The sequence below is a fragment of the Manacus vitellinus genome, unplaced genomic scaffold, assembly GCF_001715985.3.
Source record: "Manacus vitellinus isolate BGI_N305 unplaced genomic scaffold, ASM171598v3 scaffold_54_pilon, whole genome shotgun sequence".
Taxonomy (NCBI): domain Eukaryota; kingdom Metazoa; phylum Chordata; class Aves; order Passeriformes; family Pipridae; genus Manacus; species Manacus vitellinus.
This window is the reverse complement of record NW_021940645.1, coordinates 1,072,285-1,092,750: the sequence shown is the minus strand read 5'-3', so window position 1 is coordinate 1,092,750 and position 20,466 is coordinate 1,072,285. Positions and strand designations below refer to the sequence as shown.

The following is a 20,466-nucleotide window of genomic DNA, read 5'->3' as shown; positions in this document are numbered from 1 at the left end:
TGAGAATTCAGTTATAGACGCACACTGAAAAAAAGAAAAAAACCAAACAACACATGTTTCTTATATCTCATTTTTCAATACATTATATAAAGAAAGACAAAAATCCCTTGAATTAGAGGGTTCTACAGTCCATTCTTGTTCCTTAACTCATTTCTCTCTAATTCAGTTAAGTTTTGAACAGCTTGTCACGTCCATCATTTTTGCTGCCCTAGGCTAAATCTCAAAATTACTGTGTCAGGTTCTGTACAGCTTCTGTGCTCCAGCTTGTTCAACAGGGGCAGGAAAAAAGAACTACAACCACAGAAGTAAAAATAAAAACCCCACAGTAGGCAAAAGGATAAAAGTGAACAAGCAGGCCAAAGAGTTTCATCAGGAGGAGAATACTCAGCAAAGTAAAAAAGACAGTAGGAAAAAATTCAAATGGTTTTCTATATAGCTATACAGAAATGAGAGAGATCTCATGTAAAAATAAAAGAATACTATTTTCATGTGGCTTTTAAAAGAAATGGTAAGGCAAGGTAAAAAACTACAGGAGCAACACTTCATGTTGAAAAACTTAGAGATGTAACACTGAACCTACATTCTCTTGAGGAAAAAAAAGCCTGTCTCATAGGCTGTGGTAAATAACAACTTAGTGTGCATCTCCTCCTTGACCTCCCAGGTCACTGGCAAAGCAAAATCTTAGATTCACATCTGCTCCTGCCTTTCCATACCAGTGTAAACTGTGAGAAGTTGAATTATGCATATTTATATATATTCATTATTGAAGCATTTGTTAAAAGCAACTTTTATGTTTCTTGACACCTTCACAATCAAGTAATGGCCAGACAATGAGAAGCCTTAAGGGATAAGAAAAAATAATTACCACCTCATTTTTGCAGTATAAACATAGCTTAGAAACAGATAAATAATATTGAATATGAGCTGGATAATGATCAGAATACTTTTCAGCTTTTTTTCGGGTCCTTTTTGAAAAGGATCACATCTAGCACCACCCAGTACTATAGTAAATAACTTCATGGCAGAGCTCAGAACTTCAGTCAAAGTAACGGACTGTCTTCTCTCAAAATCTGCCATTTTACTGGTGTTTTTACTACTACTTCAGTTTGAAGGAGAGTTTAAGCAGTTTGGGAAAATAATGAGAGACTTCCTTTGACAAATTGATTTGATGGTAACTTTAAAGAACCTGCTGTCTCAGAATGAAATTCTGATTCCTCCTCAAACTGGGAATTTTGGTTGCTGTTATGGAAGAGTTTCTATGTCTTAATACAGTAGGGTAAAGAACTTATCAAAGCAGAATACATTTCCAAACAATGGAATATCTGTGGTGATACACTGACTGGGAAGGAAAAAGAATGTAATAGGCTTCTCTCCTTTCTGAGCTTGGATATTTGTTGTTTCTTTAGAATTTAATGTTACCATCCTGTCAGTGCTCACATTGCCTTTATCACCACACGAAGCCAAATTAATGGTATAAGGAATAACCAGTAAAAGAGTCGAGTGATTAGTCAACTTCCTAGCAGTCATCTGCCAGTTTGGATTCTTTTCCTCTTCTGCAATTTCTGGTGCTCCCTAAATAGTCATATGAAAGATTAATAAATAAAAAAGACACTGGATTTGGCCAGAAAAAAAACCAAAAACCTAAAACCTCCTGAAACTTTGGACAGCTCTCTGTAAAACGGAGCTATTAAGCAGCAGGCAATTTTAGGCTTGAGGCTTAACACTTGCCTAAGAATTTGTCTATTTGATTTCTCTGTGCCACAACCTCACATACTGATCTAATACTGACGTTCCAAGGACTCATCTCTCTCTGTGTGAATTCTAAGGAATCTGTCTGAAAAACAAATGGCATTTAGTTAACATTAAACCTGGGTTTGTTTTTCTTTAAACATTCTTTTTCTGGTCACAGTGAAACAGCAAGACTGAGAATTCCCAGCGACTGAAGACCAGCTTGTTGAGATGGTGGGAACTGGAGAGGGAGCCATTCAACAGAAAACTGCTTCAAAGTCACTGCTGTACAAACCAACCTGGACGCTGCAGAGAGAGACAGCAAAGGACTGGAACTATTGTTGTTCAGTTTTATCTCCTGGTGGTTGTTGAGGCTCGTCCCCTGGAACAAGTTGCTCAGGCCGGCCACTCTCCCCTTCTGGATGGCGCGCAGGGATTGCCGGCGATACTCGTCCCGCGCCCGGCGCGCTTTGTGGCTTCTCTCCTCGTCTGCGGCCTTGGAGCGGCGCACTGGGGGGGATGAACGGGGAGGGTGGGGAGGAGAGACTTTAGAAATACAAACAGCCATTTACTCCTTTCCTTACAGAGCAACTTACTACCTTTACTCCTGTGTGACCTCAGTTTAAGGGTGTATAAATTACAACGCATTACCAAAGGCTGGGTGACATTCCTCGTGCTTCAAATGCAGCTCCACCACTAGAAGAAGCCTGCCAGACTCAAGATATCAATGATTTGATCAGTACTGGCAATAACTGAGCCTCTAACGTACTGTGATTACATCTGACCTTGCTTTGGTTGTAATAAGAGAAATTCTGCTTCAGGACATCTTTTCCATCGGCAATGCATCAAGTCCTATGTTTCAAGAAAGGATTTTAATTGCTGCTTAAAGTTAAGTTTAACAGAGTTTTTTGCCTCTATGAACATAACTAGAATTGAAGAAGCTACTCCCAAAATTTGCAATTATTAAAACTAACATGTAGTTTGCATTTTTTGTCGTTGTTGTTTTCTTTCTGAAAAGCATATGCTATCTTTGTCACAGTACTTGTAGTCACAGAAGTTCCAACTTGAAAATTTCAGTCTAAAAATGGTTTCAGTAACAATGGACAAATTAGTAACCATTGGAAAGGGCATGCTGATGCTATGGACGGGGTTGTCTCACACTTGAGTCTCTAAAATTGTATATAAAGAACCAGAATCTCTATTGGAAGATTTATTACACACTTAACAATGGCATTGACCAGGGAGTTACCCATTTCTGTAACCTGAAATGAGACTGCTGCTCTGGCCACTGCAGGTCAGGTATCTTTTACTAAAGTTTCTTCATTTTAAAACTAATGTACTAACAATCCTGTCTTTGAAATGGTATAACTTAAATGCACCAAGAATTGTACTGCAAATATTCATCATGTATCAGCACTTTTCTGGTGCCTCAAGCCCCATTTGGATGATTTTTTGAGTCACAAATAACTGCAGGCAGGCAAATTTTTCCAGTGCAAAACACACCCTTAACATCCAGTGAAGCAAATATTAAAGAAGCTAGCTATTGCCTCCAGTAGCAATTAGCAATCCTGCCATGACTATCCTGGCTTAGATCATACCCAGTTCATAAAGTGCACACACTATTTCTTGCTCCACTGTGACTGTACCTGTGACTAGGAATGCATGACATAACACCACACAGTTGCATTTCATTAGGCTGTTTGCATCCCTCTGAGTTACACTCCCAATTTAAAGTAAACAGAAATATAAATTGATTTGTCCAAATTATGAGAAGGTTTAATGGAATCAAGCAATAAAAGCACTCAAAGCCAAATGAAATTAAATAAAACATTGTGGGCAAACAAGGGAAAGAGAAAGGACCTTTAAGCTTAGATTTATATAATATCATAAGTAGAAAGATATACAGGACTGAAAGCTCATCAAGATAGCATAATAAATGAGTCATAGGTGCTTCATATGTATACAACTGGCAGGATTTCAGTTTCACTTTACATACCCTGTAGTTTTAGATAAACAAAGTAACAAACAAATGTACAGCACAGAAAACATGAGTAACAGACTTCACTATTTATCTCACAGGTCATTATTTTCAAGGGTAGATAATGTCACTTAAATATGCTACTTCAGTGGCTCAAGTATATTAGTTACAACATTTCTTTGATTTATCCTTTTTAAAGTCAGTAACGGCCACTTTAAATATGAACTCTGTCTTTGCAGCACACGGAGAGACTGCAAGGAAGATGAGTGCAATGCAGCTTGGCAAGGCATTTAGAAACTGGTCATTGCCACAATCACAATATACAGATTGAGGGTAGACTGCCTGGAAATTTCTGGGATTCTTCTCTACTGATGTACAGGCTGCCTGGCAATGAAAAAAGCAAGCTACCTTCATGGCCCACTTTCCTCAGCAATAAACACTCCTTTCAACAGACATTCCTGCTCAGTTTTTGCTCGTTAATAAATCTGCACCATCAGAGGCTGGTGACCAGGCTACATTTTCCCAAACTGTAGAGCTTCTTATCACAAAACTATGGGGAGAGGTAGCATAGTTTGCAACTGTTAAATATCGACATTTCAACTTTCAGAAAACCTTTTGAATGTATATATTTGCACTTATCAACATACCCATACCCATGTATATGTGTTTGTGTATGTGTCTGTATATACATCAGGATAGGGAAGGCTGTATGTAGATTTTTAGGTTTATATCTATATATGTATAAAGTCATCTCTTTCACATTAAGAAGAATTTTTATCTGAAGAATTCTATCATTGACAATAGGGATGCATAGGGTCTCTCAATCCATTTTTTTCTCATTACTGGAGTCCTGACTTTCTCCCTCTCCCATTCCTTACAGTTATTCCCTGAAACATCTCTCTCTTTCCCCTATCTTTCAAAGTTGTTCAGTACAGCTTCTACTGTGGACCTGCTCTGCTATGTTATTCTAAGTTACTTCTAAAAGTCTGACTTGTCAAAGGACTTTTCAGGTAAATAATCAGAGTCACTGGCACAAATAACTGGTTTTGGTGACTGGAAACAGTATCGTGGATAAAGCCATTGCAGTCAGGAACCTGCAAAAAGGTTTATCACTACATTCCAGACAAAGCAATGTGTGCCACATGAACCATCCTCCCATACTGACACTTCCCACAAATTTCTCTATCTTGAGAATGTCACTCAAAGTCTGAAGGTAAATCAGGATCTATTTCTGTAGCAGATTTTTCTTACAATAGAATTTTGTGAATATTCATATTTCTCTCTTTGGCTCTGAACCATCTCACTAGGAATAAGAACTTTATGTCTGGATCTAGTCTAGCACAAATATTTTAAGATAGAAAAAGCCAAAAATCTGCATTACTTGTATTTTCAAAGGCATCATAGCCTTTCTCACAATAAGAAAGCAAAAGTAGTCAGGACTTCTAGGGCTCCCTCAAATAGGAAGAGGTTATTGTTCTTGACCAGCTGTCCTTTCACACCAAACGTATTTCTGGTATGACCCCTGTGCAAAACACTAAATTCAATAGTCAATATTTTCACTAGGGAGATTAGATATGTGAAAAAAATCTTACACTCTGAATCATCACCCCAGCTCCATATATCTAGCATCAAGAATTACATCAATAATAATTTACATATACCTAATCTTCCTTTTATATTACAGAATAACGGAAGGACTGACAAGCCAGGGAAACAAGGAATTTGTTAAGCTCACAGGAAATCTACAGTTCAGCCAGGCCCTGTAAGACCAGCTCCAACACCAGTTTTCTCTTCCAGTGCTGGTGATACCAATAACAGGAAACTTTTCCTTCAGCACTTGCAAAATGAAGCACACTTCTGCCCTGCTGGAACTGTAGCTTCTGCAGAAATACCTGAGCTGCTCATATAGGTTAGGTGTCAATGTGACTGTAGCCTCAGTAGAGCAGGCCAAAAATGGGTTACCTAACCCTCCTGGAAAGCTAACAAATATATCCAAGACAGTTATTATTACTAGAAATGAATAGTTTAAAGCCAGCTCAGACATGTCTATGTGATCTGCAGTGTCAACATACTCTCAACAACAGAGAACAAACCACGAATGGTGTGTGCAACAGCTCTTACAATCCTAGACGTGGCAATTGCCTCGTTTTCCCTGAAGAGTTCGTGGAAATCCATTATTCCTCGATGCTAACCTAAGCTGTCTTTTGAGAGAAAATGCAAAATTGCCTTCTAAATTTTCGCTTTGGATTGGTAAATCCCTATTAGCAACCCTGGTAAAGTTCTAATACCAAATCTTTTGATACAGATGAGGATTAATTCATGGTGCACTGCAGCTGAACTTGATCACATAATTTGTGAAAGACTAGGAACTTTCTATTTTCTGTAATCTATTTTGTGCTTTTGAAGAGCTATGAGTTACAGTCAGAGATATGTGAAAGCAGAAAACAACATGTGCTATGATTATACATCCTAATTTTTAAATTATTTTGTTTTGGCTTTACACTCTTGTTAACAATTCTTGGAAGCTTGTTTATGAGCAATTCAAAATGACTACTTAATAGATAAAATCCAATCTTCAGATTTTCTGAGTGCACAGACAAATCACAAAGTGGTTTTTTTGCCTTTCCTAATTGGAAAATAACTTCCCACAAATACTCTGCAATATGGCTCCAGTTCAGCAATCTTTTATCTGAAAGCATTTGAATAATCCCATTCTTATTCAGCAATGCACTCTGAGACCTATTCAAGTTCAGAGGGTACATACTTTATGTTAAGCACTTGCTTAGCTAATGTATAGCTGAACTGGGGACTACTCACTTCAAAATTCAGCATTTTGTCAAATGCTCCTGCCAGTAAACTCACTCACTTAAATTTCTGTGGAAGATAAAGACCAAATGAATTCCTTTAAAAACCAGACAAAAAATAAATTCATAGACACATTTGTAGAAGAACATAAAAATATAAAAGAAACTATAATGAGTCAGCCTGGTATTCTACTTCCAACAGAGACCAAAAGTGGGTGCTTGGGGAGAGTCATAAGAATAGATCAACTCACTCATCTATGTTTACATTTTTACTGGAATAATTTTTGTCTGCAGATGAGTAAAGCTGGTCAGATGGTATCTGAGCACTTCAGTGCTTGGTGCAGTTTGCAGGGGTTTGTAACTGTACTAACAGAATACTTTTTGCAACATCCAATCAGATGAATATTCATGCTACAGCTTTTTTCTATTATGTTTTGCAGATTCTTTTTCTGCTTTCACAGAGAGAGGTCACATTTAAACACCCTAGAAACCTAAAAAATGGAACAGCCCACAGAAAGGTCCAAAATTAATAAGAATATGCACCCTCCTCTGTCAAAGCTTAGCCTTAGTTCTCACTTCTCAGTCTCAAAGAATAAGAGCTTTGAACAGTGGACACTCTGAATCAGTCTTTTTCATTATTCTCATTTGCCAACCAATATACTTGTTCTACTTATTAACTCGCAACTGCCCTCTAAAATAACCCAATATATATCTATTTTATGAAATCAAAGTGTGTGATTGCTCTTGCAACATCATATTTCCCCTTTAGTACTAATTTCTTAAGTTATTCTACATTTGTCAGTTACCCTACTAAAAAGCACTAAAATTATGTATTTCAATTAACACAGCAGTTCTACGGGCCTTTATTGTTATCTGGCAAACAGCAGAAGCAAACTGAACCAAACAAGAGAAACTAATATTAGCAACACTTTGCTTATTGCCTTGGCAATAAACAGCTGAGGGGTAATGCAATGAGGAGTGATGAATCCTCATCACATTCTAAATTCCATCTACTAAATAAGTTAGTGGTGTCATCAATATCATTGCTGCATTTGCTCTCCACAATAGCTGCTCAAGCCCTGCTGCTCCTCTGCAGTACTGACCCCCAGCACTGTGGAATACAAAGGGCTGACTTCAAGGAGGTAAGATCCAAAGGTGCCTGGCCCTGTTCCTAATGAGCAATATGGTTTCCACTGCGAGAGTGTAGAGGCAGAAGATGTAAATATTACATCTGCTTGTAATTCTCTTATGCATTCATGCATTTATTTATTGCTTAAAAAAGTGACTATTGGATAGCTTTACCTAACTTCAATAAGTTGTTTCTTGGTGTTCCACAGGTACTTGTGGACAAAATGGAAGGATTACAAAAAAAAAAAAACCCTCTGGAACTGAAATAAAAACTGAGAAATCTGGTGAACCTGAGGTACTAATTAATTCCATAGCAATTTCCAATGCCCCCATTTCCAGATATTTGCTACTGCCTGTCTGCTGGACATTCTAGCTTGTGCAGTAAAGTTAAGGAAATGAAAGGTGTTAATATGGCTGAGGAAGCTTAATGCAAAGTCTGATAGCATGGTTTAAACCAGCCAGGAACTGGTGTGAGATAAGGCACTGAACACTGCATCTTCATATCTTCAGTTGTCACACCCATTTGCTAATGGAGCACAGTTCTAAGCCCTCAAACCAACTGGGATAAATTGAGACACTGAGATAAGCATAAGAGGATAAACAAGGATGTGATACACTCTAGTCATTAGTCTGCAGTTAGTTTAAAGCTAAATCAATTACTGATAACAGCATAAACTCTGGCTGCACAGCAGTTATGGCAGGCTGCAAAGCCCAGCTCTGGTGCCACCACAGAAGGTGCTGAGCTGTTGTTCCCCAGGGCAGCACTACTGTTGCTGACCAGGCTCCACAGCTTGAAATCATGGGAGCTGCCCTTGGACACCTTCAGGACAAGCAGACAGGTCTGCAGGTATCCAGGCACACAGGCTGAAGGTGATACAATTCCTTCAGAGCACCCACAATGCCTCAAAGCTCACACACGAAAGCAGCACTGGTGCCAGGCTGTACCCACCAGGAGGTGCAGTCACAAGGGTTTTGACAGATCAAAAATGCCAAAATCTTACGTAGCTGATTCCTTTTTCTCTCTGTCTTCTCCCATAATTCCTCTATTGCATTGTTCTGATGTCTGTCTCTATACAAAGAACATTCCTTGAGAAAACGGAAGCAACAGTTTAAATCCTCAGCTACCTCTTTAATGCAATAGTAAGGAAAGATACCTGGTTTCAGTAGTCTTTATACTATTTTGTTTTATTGTCAATTTCAGTATAAAGATAGACTGGACTTAGGGGGTTTTTTTTAACAACATGGTTGGAAATGTAGGGGTTTTTTCCCTATGTACCATCAAAGAAATGTCAAATACGTAACACTACTCTCTATACTGGGTTGCCCGGTGATGATAATTCTCTACAAAACTAAAGGGTTACTTCTTCCCCAACTCATTCTGCTCTTAAATACCTAAAATACAGAAAGTTACAGTTTTTCTTTCCATATAAATATATACACACAGATTTAGATAATTCTCTGGGAAATAATTACCTTCTCTTTACTGACAGTGTAATATACAGAGGTTTTATTGATAAAAAAAAGCATAGCCTGTTATGAGCTTGGAAAATGGCACCACTGTATCTTACATAGATTTAATTCATGTTGTGCAGAATGATTCACTATCAGATCAATTCCAGGTAATAGCACTTCCATAATTAGTCCTTAGGAACTAATGAAGTGATGACTAAAACCATAAAATAAACTCATTGTATATTTGGAATTTTTTTTTACCCCTGTCAGGAAATAAGTAACACTACAGCAATATTTTTTTTCTACTCCATGAGGTATTTCTTGCACAACATATCAGCTCCCTAAAACTCCATTTTTATTATTAGTTGATTAACTTTTGTGTTACATATAATTACTACAATAACCCCACAGGAGCTAATACTTTCCAGTCATTACACTTCCTTTTTCTTCAGAGTAATCAAATCAGTATAGATGTGAGAAATGGAAAGTATTCTTCTCCCCCCCAAAAAATGTACAATTCCTCTTGCAAACAAATTTCCTACTTCCAAAGTCAACTGCACAATAGACAGATATATAGGCACTTTGTTAAATATTTAAGTTATTAAATATCATTTATTCATAATGCGGACCTTTACTTATTTACAGTATTAATGTATTCATATACAGTAATAGAGTTGTTCTACTCCTTGTAAGGTTTTAAAAATTACTAAAAAAATTCAATTAATCACAATTATGGTCGTTATAAAGAATTTTACGGTGTCTAAAAAGGAACAGTACCCCCATGGAGTGAGATCACCATCATCATAAGAATTTCTTTTTTTTTTTTTAGATCAACAATCTAAGTATTATTTACTGTAACCTTTTGGAATGAAGTGAGTTTCAGCACTGATATCATAGCTTCATCTAGTTACCATGTGGAAGCAATTAAAATACAGATGAAGACAGATTTTACCTCTTCAGAAATAGCTATGGACAAGCTGTCAAAATAACTGTTTCCTGAATTATTATTACTAAGCCAAAACTGTTCATTAAGTACTTCAGAAAAAAATTAATGATCTCAGTTACTGTACAAGAAAAATTTTCTGTAAGGCATTGAAACGGGTTCAAAAAGAAACACAAAACTTCTGTTTATAAGGTTAAGCTGGTAATTCCTGCCAAAATAATACAGCTTTTTGTACTGCTCCTAGGTAGAAGAGATTTTTGGCAACACCTTTTCCATCCTACAAGTTTCCTTTTGCTTTCAGAAACACATTAATCCCGAGAAGGTGATTTACTCACACTGTTCTTCCCACTCCTGGTCGTCGTCGCTGTGCTGACTGTGCTGCTGAGCTTGCTTGAGGCTCAGATACAACTCCTTTGCTCGGATTTCTTCCTGCTGCCTGATTTGTTCTTCACCCTTTTGTCTTTCCTCTTCTTCTCTTTTCTAGGCAAAAGGAAGTAAGCCACAAGTGACCAAAGAGGAAGAACGTGCCAAAAGCTGGGACACTGCTTCAGTTGCTTCCTGTGACAGAGGAGCTGCATTACCCTTGGACAAATCCCTGTCTCTTCTAACTTTGGGTTTCTTACTTATCACAACAGGCATAATTGAAGTTTTGTACCTGAGGAGGGTATGTTTTGAAATGCACAGCTATCATAGGAATGAGGAACATGTAAATATCTAAAATCTGAAAAGTATATGGAAAATGTTTTATCATGTGACTCCAAAGGCTGTATTATCCTACAGTCCATAAGCAGAGCTTGTTTGAAGTCCACATGTAACTCCCATCGAAGATACTGCTGTATTCAAGCACTGCACACATCATCTACAGAATCTGTAAAATTCAGTAATTATTGTACTAGAACCAGCAATAGTTGAGCACAGGAAAAACAAAACCAAAAAGCAAACAAAACCCCTTGATTACTTTAAACTGGAAAAGAAATTTCAATCCACTGAGACATTCCAGCAATCAGCTGAGCTGATATATTTGAACAAATGTTTCTTAGCTAAAGACTTTGTACTGGTAATTTTTTTTCTTAAGACATGGTATGATGCAGATTCTGAAAATTATGATCAAATGGGATTCTTCCTGCTTTCAAAGGGAAATTAGACATGTTTACCTTCCATTGTATAATATTAGCACACTGTGAATCTTGTGAAAGGGCATATTTCTAAGTTTGAAAACAAACTTTCATCACAGCAGGATCCATAGCATGACCAAAACAATCCATGATCTATTTTAAGTACTACAAATATGAGTGGAGAGATTTAAAAACTGAGGCCAAAATCTACTTCTATTATTCTCTAAACTTAGTCTGTGGGTTCAAGAGATGCAAAATGGAGTTTTCATGATGTTGCTCATAATCCTGCAAAAAGTAACTTGCATTTTTCTTTTTCCATGTAGGTTCTTCTGTTCAGTCTTTGAAGATGCTACTTATCTGAAAGTTCACACTATGTATAAACTTTCGGTATAATTCTGCATCTTTTTAGGATGAAAGGGCAGAACTATCCAAAAGCTATATGAATTCTGTAAAAGTACATATTAATTAACACTTCCCTACAGTAAATATCTTTTATTTGATAATACATTGAAAAAATCCTCATTCAAAGGTTGTCTGTCCTAACTTAACAACTGCCAGGGCACAAACAACAAAGGCAACCCAAATATAGGACTGTGAATGTTCAAACAATGTTGTCTGGACAGGCTGAGGAAGTTGGGGCTGCTCAGCTGGAGAGGAGAAGGTTGCAAGGAGACCTCAGAGCAAATTTCCAGTGCCTGCAGGGGGCCTACAGGGAAACTGGAGAGGGTCTCCTGCTTAGGAACTGTAGTGATAGGACAGGGAGTCATGGCACAAACTGAAAGAGGGGAAATTTAGGCTGGATATTAGTTAGAAATTCTTTACTATGAGGGTGGTTAGACACTGGAACAGGTTGCCCAGGGAACTTATGGATGCTCCATCTCTGGCAGTGTTCAAGGCCAGGTTGGACAAGGCTTTGAGCAACCTGGTCTAGTGGAAGTTGTCCCCGCTCATGGCAGGGGTGGTTGGGACTAGATGACCTTTAAAGTCTCTTCCAATCCTTAACATTCTATGATTCTATGAACAATACAGTAGGTTGCTCTTACTTCTGAGAAAGAAAATCCTAGTATTGTTCTCCCATTGAATTTAATGCTAATATCTTTGATTATTTCTAACATCGTCCTCCCACAGTTATCTCCAGAGCCCTAAAAACACAAATTGAGTGGACAGGTCATTATTTTTGAAAAGTCAGTTATTATAAATAACACTGATTTCAAAGCCCAGCAGCTTCCTTAAGAAAAAAAAAAAAGAATCTTTTCTAATATCCCTATAGAATTAGTGATTCCATATTTCAGTCGCTAATAAATAGCTCTGTTCCCTTCTTGGAAAAAGTATGAGATCAGTTATTCTTTATTCTTATGAGGAAAATATTTATTTACTTAGCTTCACTACCTAAAACAATTCAATACATCTAGGCTATCTTTTCAGGAAGATGGACAGACACAAGGGTAATCCTGGGTTATATAATGTTTTATATTCAACCTCTCAAACCATGGAGTAAAATTTAATATAGAGGAAGGAGGAAAAAAATCAATCTCACAGCAGTTTCCCTGAATCACACGGAGTTTTTCTCACAAGCTGGGGTTTGGTTTTTAATGTAGCTGTAATTGAAGCATTTGTAGTAAAAAGATGAAAGAAAAACAAACAAACAAAATACACAATCTAAAAAAAGAAAAAAACCTCCACCAAAAACCAGAAGTCAGGTAGAGTTTGAGCTGTTAATGGAAAGCAGAATGCCTACTAAGAAAATCCTACCCCCACTTTTTTTGTGCTGAAAAGAGGAAGGTTTAAGACAAAGAAGAGACAACAACAAAAACTTAACACTGGCACTTGATTCTGAATTCACCAGAACTTTGTCATACAATTTTCCTTTCTAAAGAAAGACAAGTTTTGATTTCTATTTTTTTAATTAGTGCATGGATGCATGTACAAGTACATTGTACAACTCCTTAAAGGCATGTGAGAAGAAACAACCCTTGCTAGTGTGACCCAGGAAAGAACAGTGATCCTTTTGTCAAGTATGGTTAAAGAGTGTATGTATTTACAATGAACAACAACTGGACTTCTCACATTTGCTCCACTGGAAGAATACAGCAACCAGTTTATTTGCTTCTCCCCATGAACTCAATCCTGCACACCAGAGCTGAGAGTGAAGAGCTGTAATAACCTACAAGCATCACCTTCTGTCCAACAGTTAAGAGATTGTACTCTGTGCCGTGTCCCTTTCAGCTCTTCCAGAATAATTAGGAAGCTGGCAATTCAGTACAGTGGCTAAATTGCTAAGAAATACCAACCTGAAGAAACAAATCACACTGACAATTCAACAGGCAGCAGTAATCCTCTCAGGTATTAACTCCACTGGAGAATTTGAACATGTTAAATGGTCTTATCTATCCTCTGGCAGTTGAGAATTTACCACAAACTTATTACTGTCTATGTGTGCCTCACTGTGTTTGATAACTTTACTATGGACAGCTCTAAATAATATTTAATATTAGTCATGGTTAGGTTCTAATGTTTCAGTCCAAGGCAGATGAGAGGAGATTAGGTCAGCATTTAGTTTTTGCTGCAGAAAGATTTAAAATATACACTGAGGAAAAGCCAAAATAGAGCAGTGGATTTTTTTTACAATGGAAAACCAGGCTCCTGGCTGCCACGGCTCTTGGGGTCTCTCTGAGGAGTCTCACAGGGTGCAGGGCAGCTGAATGACCAGCATCATGCTCAAGGCAAAACCCATAAAGTGTTTTCGTTGCAACAAAAAGGATGCCTGGGACTCCCTCAATGCTTCAGGCTGGCGAGAAGTATCTTTGGCAGCCCTGAAAGTTCCAGCAGCAGCAAATCTCCTGAGCCCACTCAGCAATCACCTCTGCCCCAGGGAAGACATGCAGGCTACCTGCCACATAGCTGAGAGCCCTTAGGACTCCCTCCTCTGAAGAAAATCTGGGAATCCCAGGGTGTCCAGCTGTAGGACAGCCCACTCTCAGCAAGGCCAACACAGCTGGCTGAGTTCAGAGATCAGATTTCTCTGTAAACCCACCTGACAGTTTTCACCAGAGCTGTGAGTAATGGCAGAAATATGTCCAACTCCTTTCCCAGCTTTTTTCTGAGAAAATTGTCTCACTTGCACCAGAAATGAAAGTGTTTGCAGAGACATTATTTTCTTCTCTGCTACCAATGTCTCAGAGAGGAACACAGGCTTTGCAACACTTCACTGTGCATGTATTTGCATAAAAGCAAATGTACTAAATGCAGTCATGCTTTATGCAGAAGAAGCTATGTTTCAGTCATGGATATGTCCCAGGACATGCATGTCTCATACAGGGAAGTAACAACATACTCTGGTTTACAAAAATCCTCTTTTTGATGAGGTAGAAAACAGAGCTAAGGACTGTTCCCAGCTGGGAGAGATCTGACATCTACTACACACACTGGAGCAGACTCTGCTTGAGTAACTTGCTATAATTCCAGTGAACATCTACTGAAAGTTTGTCTCTGGATCTTAAGGACTCCTCACAGCTTGAGTTCCCAATGTGCAAACTATCCTCCTTAGTGGCTCAGATTTTCCCATTCACCCATGGAAAATACCAAAGCTCTGCTAGTTTTTACTAGCAATCCAGAATAAAGACAGTGGCTTCAGCAGTGCAGTCATTACAGATGTCACCAGGGAAGAGATTTTTCTTTCAAATTAATATCACAGTTTCTCACAAGTAGGATAGAAAAACCTGAAGACCCAATTCCCAACTGTAACTAACAGCTGCCTCATTTCCAACATTGTTCAAGAGACAACTGCATAGAAAAGAAAGGATTTCTGAACTGCAGTCTCACAAAAGAAAACAAAATTAAGTATTACTCAATTATTGTAATTGCCATTGAAACAACCCAACTAAGGCATTTTCATAATGAACTGGGTGCCAAATCCCAGCAAGAAGCTGTTGTCACATTCCTAGATTCTAAATATGCTGTCTTTGGGGAAAAGTTCAATGTTTTCTTGGCACAGCAAAGCACAGAGCTGAACTTACAGCTTATTTGCTCTTAAAGATAACAGTCCCACTCAAGTGCTTGACTTTTATTGGAGACAGATTTTTTTTCAGCTCAGGACAGAATGCTCACAGCTACATCAGAAAGAACCCACAGTACTGCAAGTGGTGGTGACATTTCACTGCATCCATAAACTCTACACCTGGCAGTTGTCTGAAGAATCAGGTCCACAGCCCTTTGGGGCACAGTAAAGCACTCAGACATGTTGAAAGCTCATCCAAGTCAATAGGACTGAAGTGTGTTCTTTTTATTAAGCATAAGTTTAATTAGAGATTTCCTGAACTGAAGCACTAATTATTCTGTTCTTCTCTAAAGGTTGATTCTCAACCTGTCTTCTTTGAAGAGACATATTTCATCTCCCAGGGAATTTTTAAGAAGCAATCTAGCTCTGCTGTCAACTTTGCTTATATTATTAAATTTGGCAGGTATCTCATGTTGTCATAAGGACAGTACTTCACAATTAATATTCTCTTGCTTTATGTAGACCACAAAGAGTGAGCTGAGAAACCATCTCTCTTTTAATTCTAAATGTAGCTGAAGGATATCACTCGTCCCTGGCTGGCTGACACTCATACCTTTAATTTTCCTTAGCTTTGCACATTGTTCAAGACTCTTAATGACAGCTACTGATAACAGTAGAAAATTATGCCTATGATCTCATAGCCTTTGTGAATTAGCAAAAAGATTAATGATAGTAATTGGCTTTCTTATTTGTCCTTTGCAATAAGTGCATAAAAGAATAGCTGTCCTTAAACTGCAAAAATAGAGAAGTCAACATTTATATTCTAGCATCATAAATTAAAGGCATTTCTGCTTAAGAAACACCAAGGAAAGCAATAATTTTCTAATAGTGTTGGAAAAGGAAATAGGGATCATCATTCACTTTGATATGTGAGATATCATTTATCTAGTGCAGACAGCCCTAACGTCCCATGATAGGTCAAAAGGAATAAAAGTATTTTAAAAAGGAGTGTTTGTGATACAATATGGTTAGAAATTAAACAGTCAGCAGAAAGGACAGAGTTGCAATTTCCCAACTCAAAATGCCTCAACAGGATGAAGCATTAGCAGAGACTGAACTTTTCATACCCCAATATAGAGACCTCTTTAAACATGATCAGGTCATCATCACAGAAGGATGATTACCAAGATGTTAAATATTTTAAACCTGTTAAAGTGGGCTTGCTAACTGATTTGCACCTAATTCTGCAGCCATTTCTTCATTATTTCAATTATTTAAGTCATACATGAGTAGATTCATTAATTCATCTTTTTCCCAGAACCCTAGTTCTATTCCCTTTCTGTAGTTGGATGTGGATGCCAGAAACATAACTTTCTTTTCTTGTCTGGTACCTACCCACTCATTCAGCCTGCAAATATTTCATGTAGCTCTTCCACTGCACGAGAATAGTTATCAAATGAGTAAAATGGGAAGGAGAAGGAAAGCCAAGTGAGATTAAATGAGCCAGTGGACAGAAAAATTAACAAGCCCCCCACATGAAACCGTGAGATTCACCTGTCTTTGAAATGCCTTTACTGTCTTGAAGTAGTTCTACAGCACAATGTCCAAGATCTGCTCTTTCAAGACCAAGTAAGAGATAAGTTGCTTTTCTGAGTAGTAAAGGAGTGGTGTTAAAGTACGAGGAATCAATCCTGCATTTGCATCTCTGCTGCTGAAACCCCATGTCAGTCCAAGTCTCTCCTAACAGATCTCAAATTATAGACCTAATTGAAGATCAGGGCTGAAAGTGGAATTAGCCTATGTTGTTGTATTAACAAAGGAAATACCAGGAACACGCTCAATAAAGCGGCATTTAAAAAAACAACCACTGCATCAAATCTTGTTTCCAAACTAATTTTTTAAGCCACAGAGTTCATTTCTGCTGAGTCTTGTTTTAAAAATTTTGGTCTGCTTATTTAAATTTTTTGCAAATATTATCTACAAATGCTGGATTTAAGTGAAACCAGAGGGGAAGAAAAGATTTCTATTTCTTTGATCAGATAAATATATTGGCAACTTTAAGAACAGACCTAAAGAAATGCTGGCCAATGTTTAGCATTTGAAATTCAAAGTAGAAACTGAACCATATTCTCAACCCAGTTACAGCAGTGCTCCTTGCTCCTACCAGGCACACAGCTGGATGGAGGACACCTGCTCATGTCCTGAGAAACAGTGGGAACACAGAACACTGACATTACCTTTCCATTAATAGGAAAATGAGTAGATTTTGGTGCCATTACTGTTATTTGTATAAATGACTGAACAACGAGTTTTCCTTAATAGAAAAGTATGAATACTGGCCACTAAAAGTCTCAGAAGTTTCTCACTCTGCTTTTTAAAAAAGTCTCTTTGAAACAGAATAGTACCAGTGAGCTTGTGGACATTTACCCCATTGAGTGCCCTGTAAATCAACCACAGAGATATAAGTGAACACTGTATCAGTCTTTGTTCAAGAGGGCTTTGCTTTCCAGAGGGCAAAGGAAAGAGTGTTTAATTAGTTGCTCTGCTCATTATTCATATATTAATAAAGCACTTGAAAGGTATAGTTTCATTACTCATTGACATGGAATTTCAAAGGCCTCGTTCTCTCCTGTGAATTCAAATTAATCGTGCAAAGGTAAATCAGCAACTCTGTGCAGAGGAGGCTGCAGGAATGGTCCTGGCTTTGTGCTCCACAGCCACCCTCAGATCCCAGGCCCACACTTTCCAGTGACAAGTACCTTGTTGACTCTAGTTTGTAATCAAACCACATAAATTTAACACTGAGTTTGTCAGCGTTCCTCCCATCCCAGAGGGACAAGGGGGAAGTCTATCCACCCCTTCCACACCTTTAATCACTGTGTCAGGAAAGGAAAGGAGAGATACAGCAAGCTGTCAGCAGGGGAGAGGCATATAGATGGAAGTTACTGGATGCAGATCTCCTAGGAGTCATATTTTGCTACAGACTTTCTCCATGGAAACCCAGCCTCACCAATCGTGTGCAGTCCCAGCCTGCACATCCCAGACTCAGAAGACTGTGATAATTTCTCTGCATGCTGAACCAATTGTATTTTTCTTTCTCGTTTTTAAACAAGATTTCATCTTTATCCAGTAATATGAAATGAGTGGAAAGAGTTTTTAAATTGTTATTTAAAAAAAAAAAAAAAGTGAAAAAAATATTATTTCAAAAAAAACTTTAAAACACTGTAACAGGTCATGGAAAGCTCATTATGAAGTCAATAAAAATCAGGCAAATGAACTTCTCCTAGCAAAGCCAACTGGGTCTTTCCCATGTGTTGGATAGAAGAAGGATCCATCCCTTATTATTTTGAAAGCGACACAAGTTTCAAGTTCAATACATGAACAACTCAGCCAAAATACACAGAATATGTTCAAGCAAACAAACTCAAAGTGAGGTATTTCACCACTGGACATTTTTTCCCCCAGTATGATTCACCCAGAACAGTTGACTGAACAATTCTGTTAAGGTGTGAGCTGAATAACCAGTTTGATTGTTCTGGCACTTCTGAATGAGTTTGTAATTTTTTCTTATCACTCACCCAGCTGTTCTGGTGAGTACCATGTAGCTGCCTGTACATTCCAGAATGAAAAATTACACCTGTGGATTTTAAAGCTTATTAATAAACATGCACTGAAGGTGACTAGAACTTTGAGTCTCTATTAAAACACTGTTGAAAGAACCAAATTACTCTATGCAAACCTTTAATTCCTCCTGAATTTTTTCTTCCTCCAATTTGGCTGCTTTCCGATCCTCTGTTTCTATTTTCCATTTTTCTGCCACTATTCGGGCTTTTTCTTGAGCCATAGCATCCCGGAATTTCTTTGTAATTTCAGCTTCTTTTTGTCTCCTTCAGAAAAGATGTGAAAATAAAAAAAATTTAAGCCACTGATTATTTTTTTTAAATTGAGGATCAATCCTTACTCACCAGTTGCCACAAACAATTAGCATAAGACTTCATGGAATTATGCAAGGAAAGAAAATATATTTAACAGGAGACCTGCCACAAATCAGATTTGAGGAAACTATCCAGAAAGCAGACAATTTACAATTTTTGATAGATGACTAATTAAAGTAAAACATTCTAAATTAGACAAGTACTTCTTGGATGTCTTTGAGCCATACCTTATTTTTTTCTGTCCCTGGTCGCAAAAACAGATTTTTCTGTCACTTTTTTCTAGCAAAGCACGATCAGGAATTTATTGTTTTTCAAATATCAATGCAAATATCTGACAAATTCTTATGCTAGATTGTTTATTAATACTGACAATGTAAAAGGAATGCAGAGATCAGGTTGAGGTCTTTAATCCCTGCTTAAATATGAAATTACTAAAAGCAAAGAAGAATCTCCTACAAAAAGGGATAATATAGAATAACCTGATATTTAACTGTCACTTTTCAGCACTGCACTAAAGGAAGTGTACGAGACAGGTGGCCTACTTCTTAACAATATCAAGCATCAAAACATTTTTGAATCTCTCCCAAACCTGGGAAAGGCCCTGCTGGAAGCAGCAGCATGGCACTTAGTATAATCAGTTTCTGAACTGCCAGAATAAGAATTAATGCGAGCAAAATGCAAATAAAACCCATTTTGAAAAGGATTTTATGTACCAAATCCCCATTGTGGGCTCAGATTCATAATACAACAAACATATTAAATTTAATCATCTCAGAATTGTTTCGTTTTTCTTTATTTACAAAATTGTCAATGGTTTAGCAAAATTCCCCAAAAGGAAAACACTTGCTCTATTATTATTTATTTTTTTTTTTTGGTAAAAGAGGATTTTTGTTTTTCAATATTCAAGAGAAACAAAATCACATTTTTTACATGCTGAAAAATTGCCAAAGCAAGTCAAAGCCAATGTTCACAGAACATACTTACCAGTTCCACCCACCGTTACCCGCAACCTTTCTACAAGGTCGCGTCTCCCATTACGCCAAGCGGACCCTGAACTCAGTTTCATAAATCCTCACCATAGCTCTTCTGCCTCCCTCTGGGCCTGCTGCCTGGCTCTCTCTGCTATGAGCTCCTCGGATATCTGCTCGTAGGGCTTGTCCCCTGGGCCTTCTCCCATCACCCAGACCCAGACCTCGCCGTCCTTCCCACGCAGCCACTGCACGCGTTTGCCGTTACCTGCGACAGCCACCGAGAACAACCCAAAATGTAAAGACTGGTTCAAGTTCTCACACAAATGCAGGTGAAGAGATTGGCAAATTTGCAGTTTAGAAACAACAAAGCTTGCGATTTACAAGTCAGAATAAAACGTTACTTAGAGGTTGAAAG

At 37.9% G+C, this 20,466-nt stretch overlaps 1 protein-coding gene across 1 annotated transcript in view; it reads right to left on the bottom strand.

Moving 5' to 3' along the window:
- SH2D4B (SH2 domain containing 4B) overlaps window positions 1-20,466 on the bottom strand; it is a 61,602-nt gene that overhangs the window by 28,038 nt on the left and 13,098 nt on the right. The window contains exons 2-5 of the mRNA XM_029963183.1: window positions 20,157-20,316; window positions 18,885-19,032; window positions 10,369-10,513; window positions 2,024-2,238 (exon numbers count right to left, since the gene is read on the bottom strand). Coding sequence (XP_029819043.1) covers window positions 2,024-2,238; window positions 10,369-10,513; window positions 18,885-19,032; window positions 20,157-20,316 — 668 coding nt within the window. The remainder of the gene's footprint in view (window positions 1-2,023; window positions 2,239-10,368; window positions 10,514-18,884; window positions 19,033-20,156; window positions 20,317-20,466) is intronic.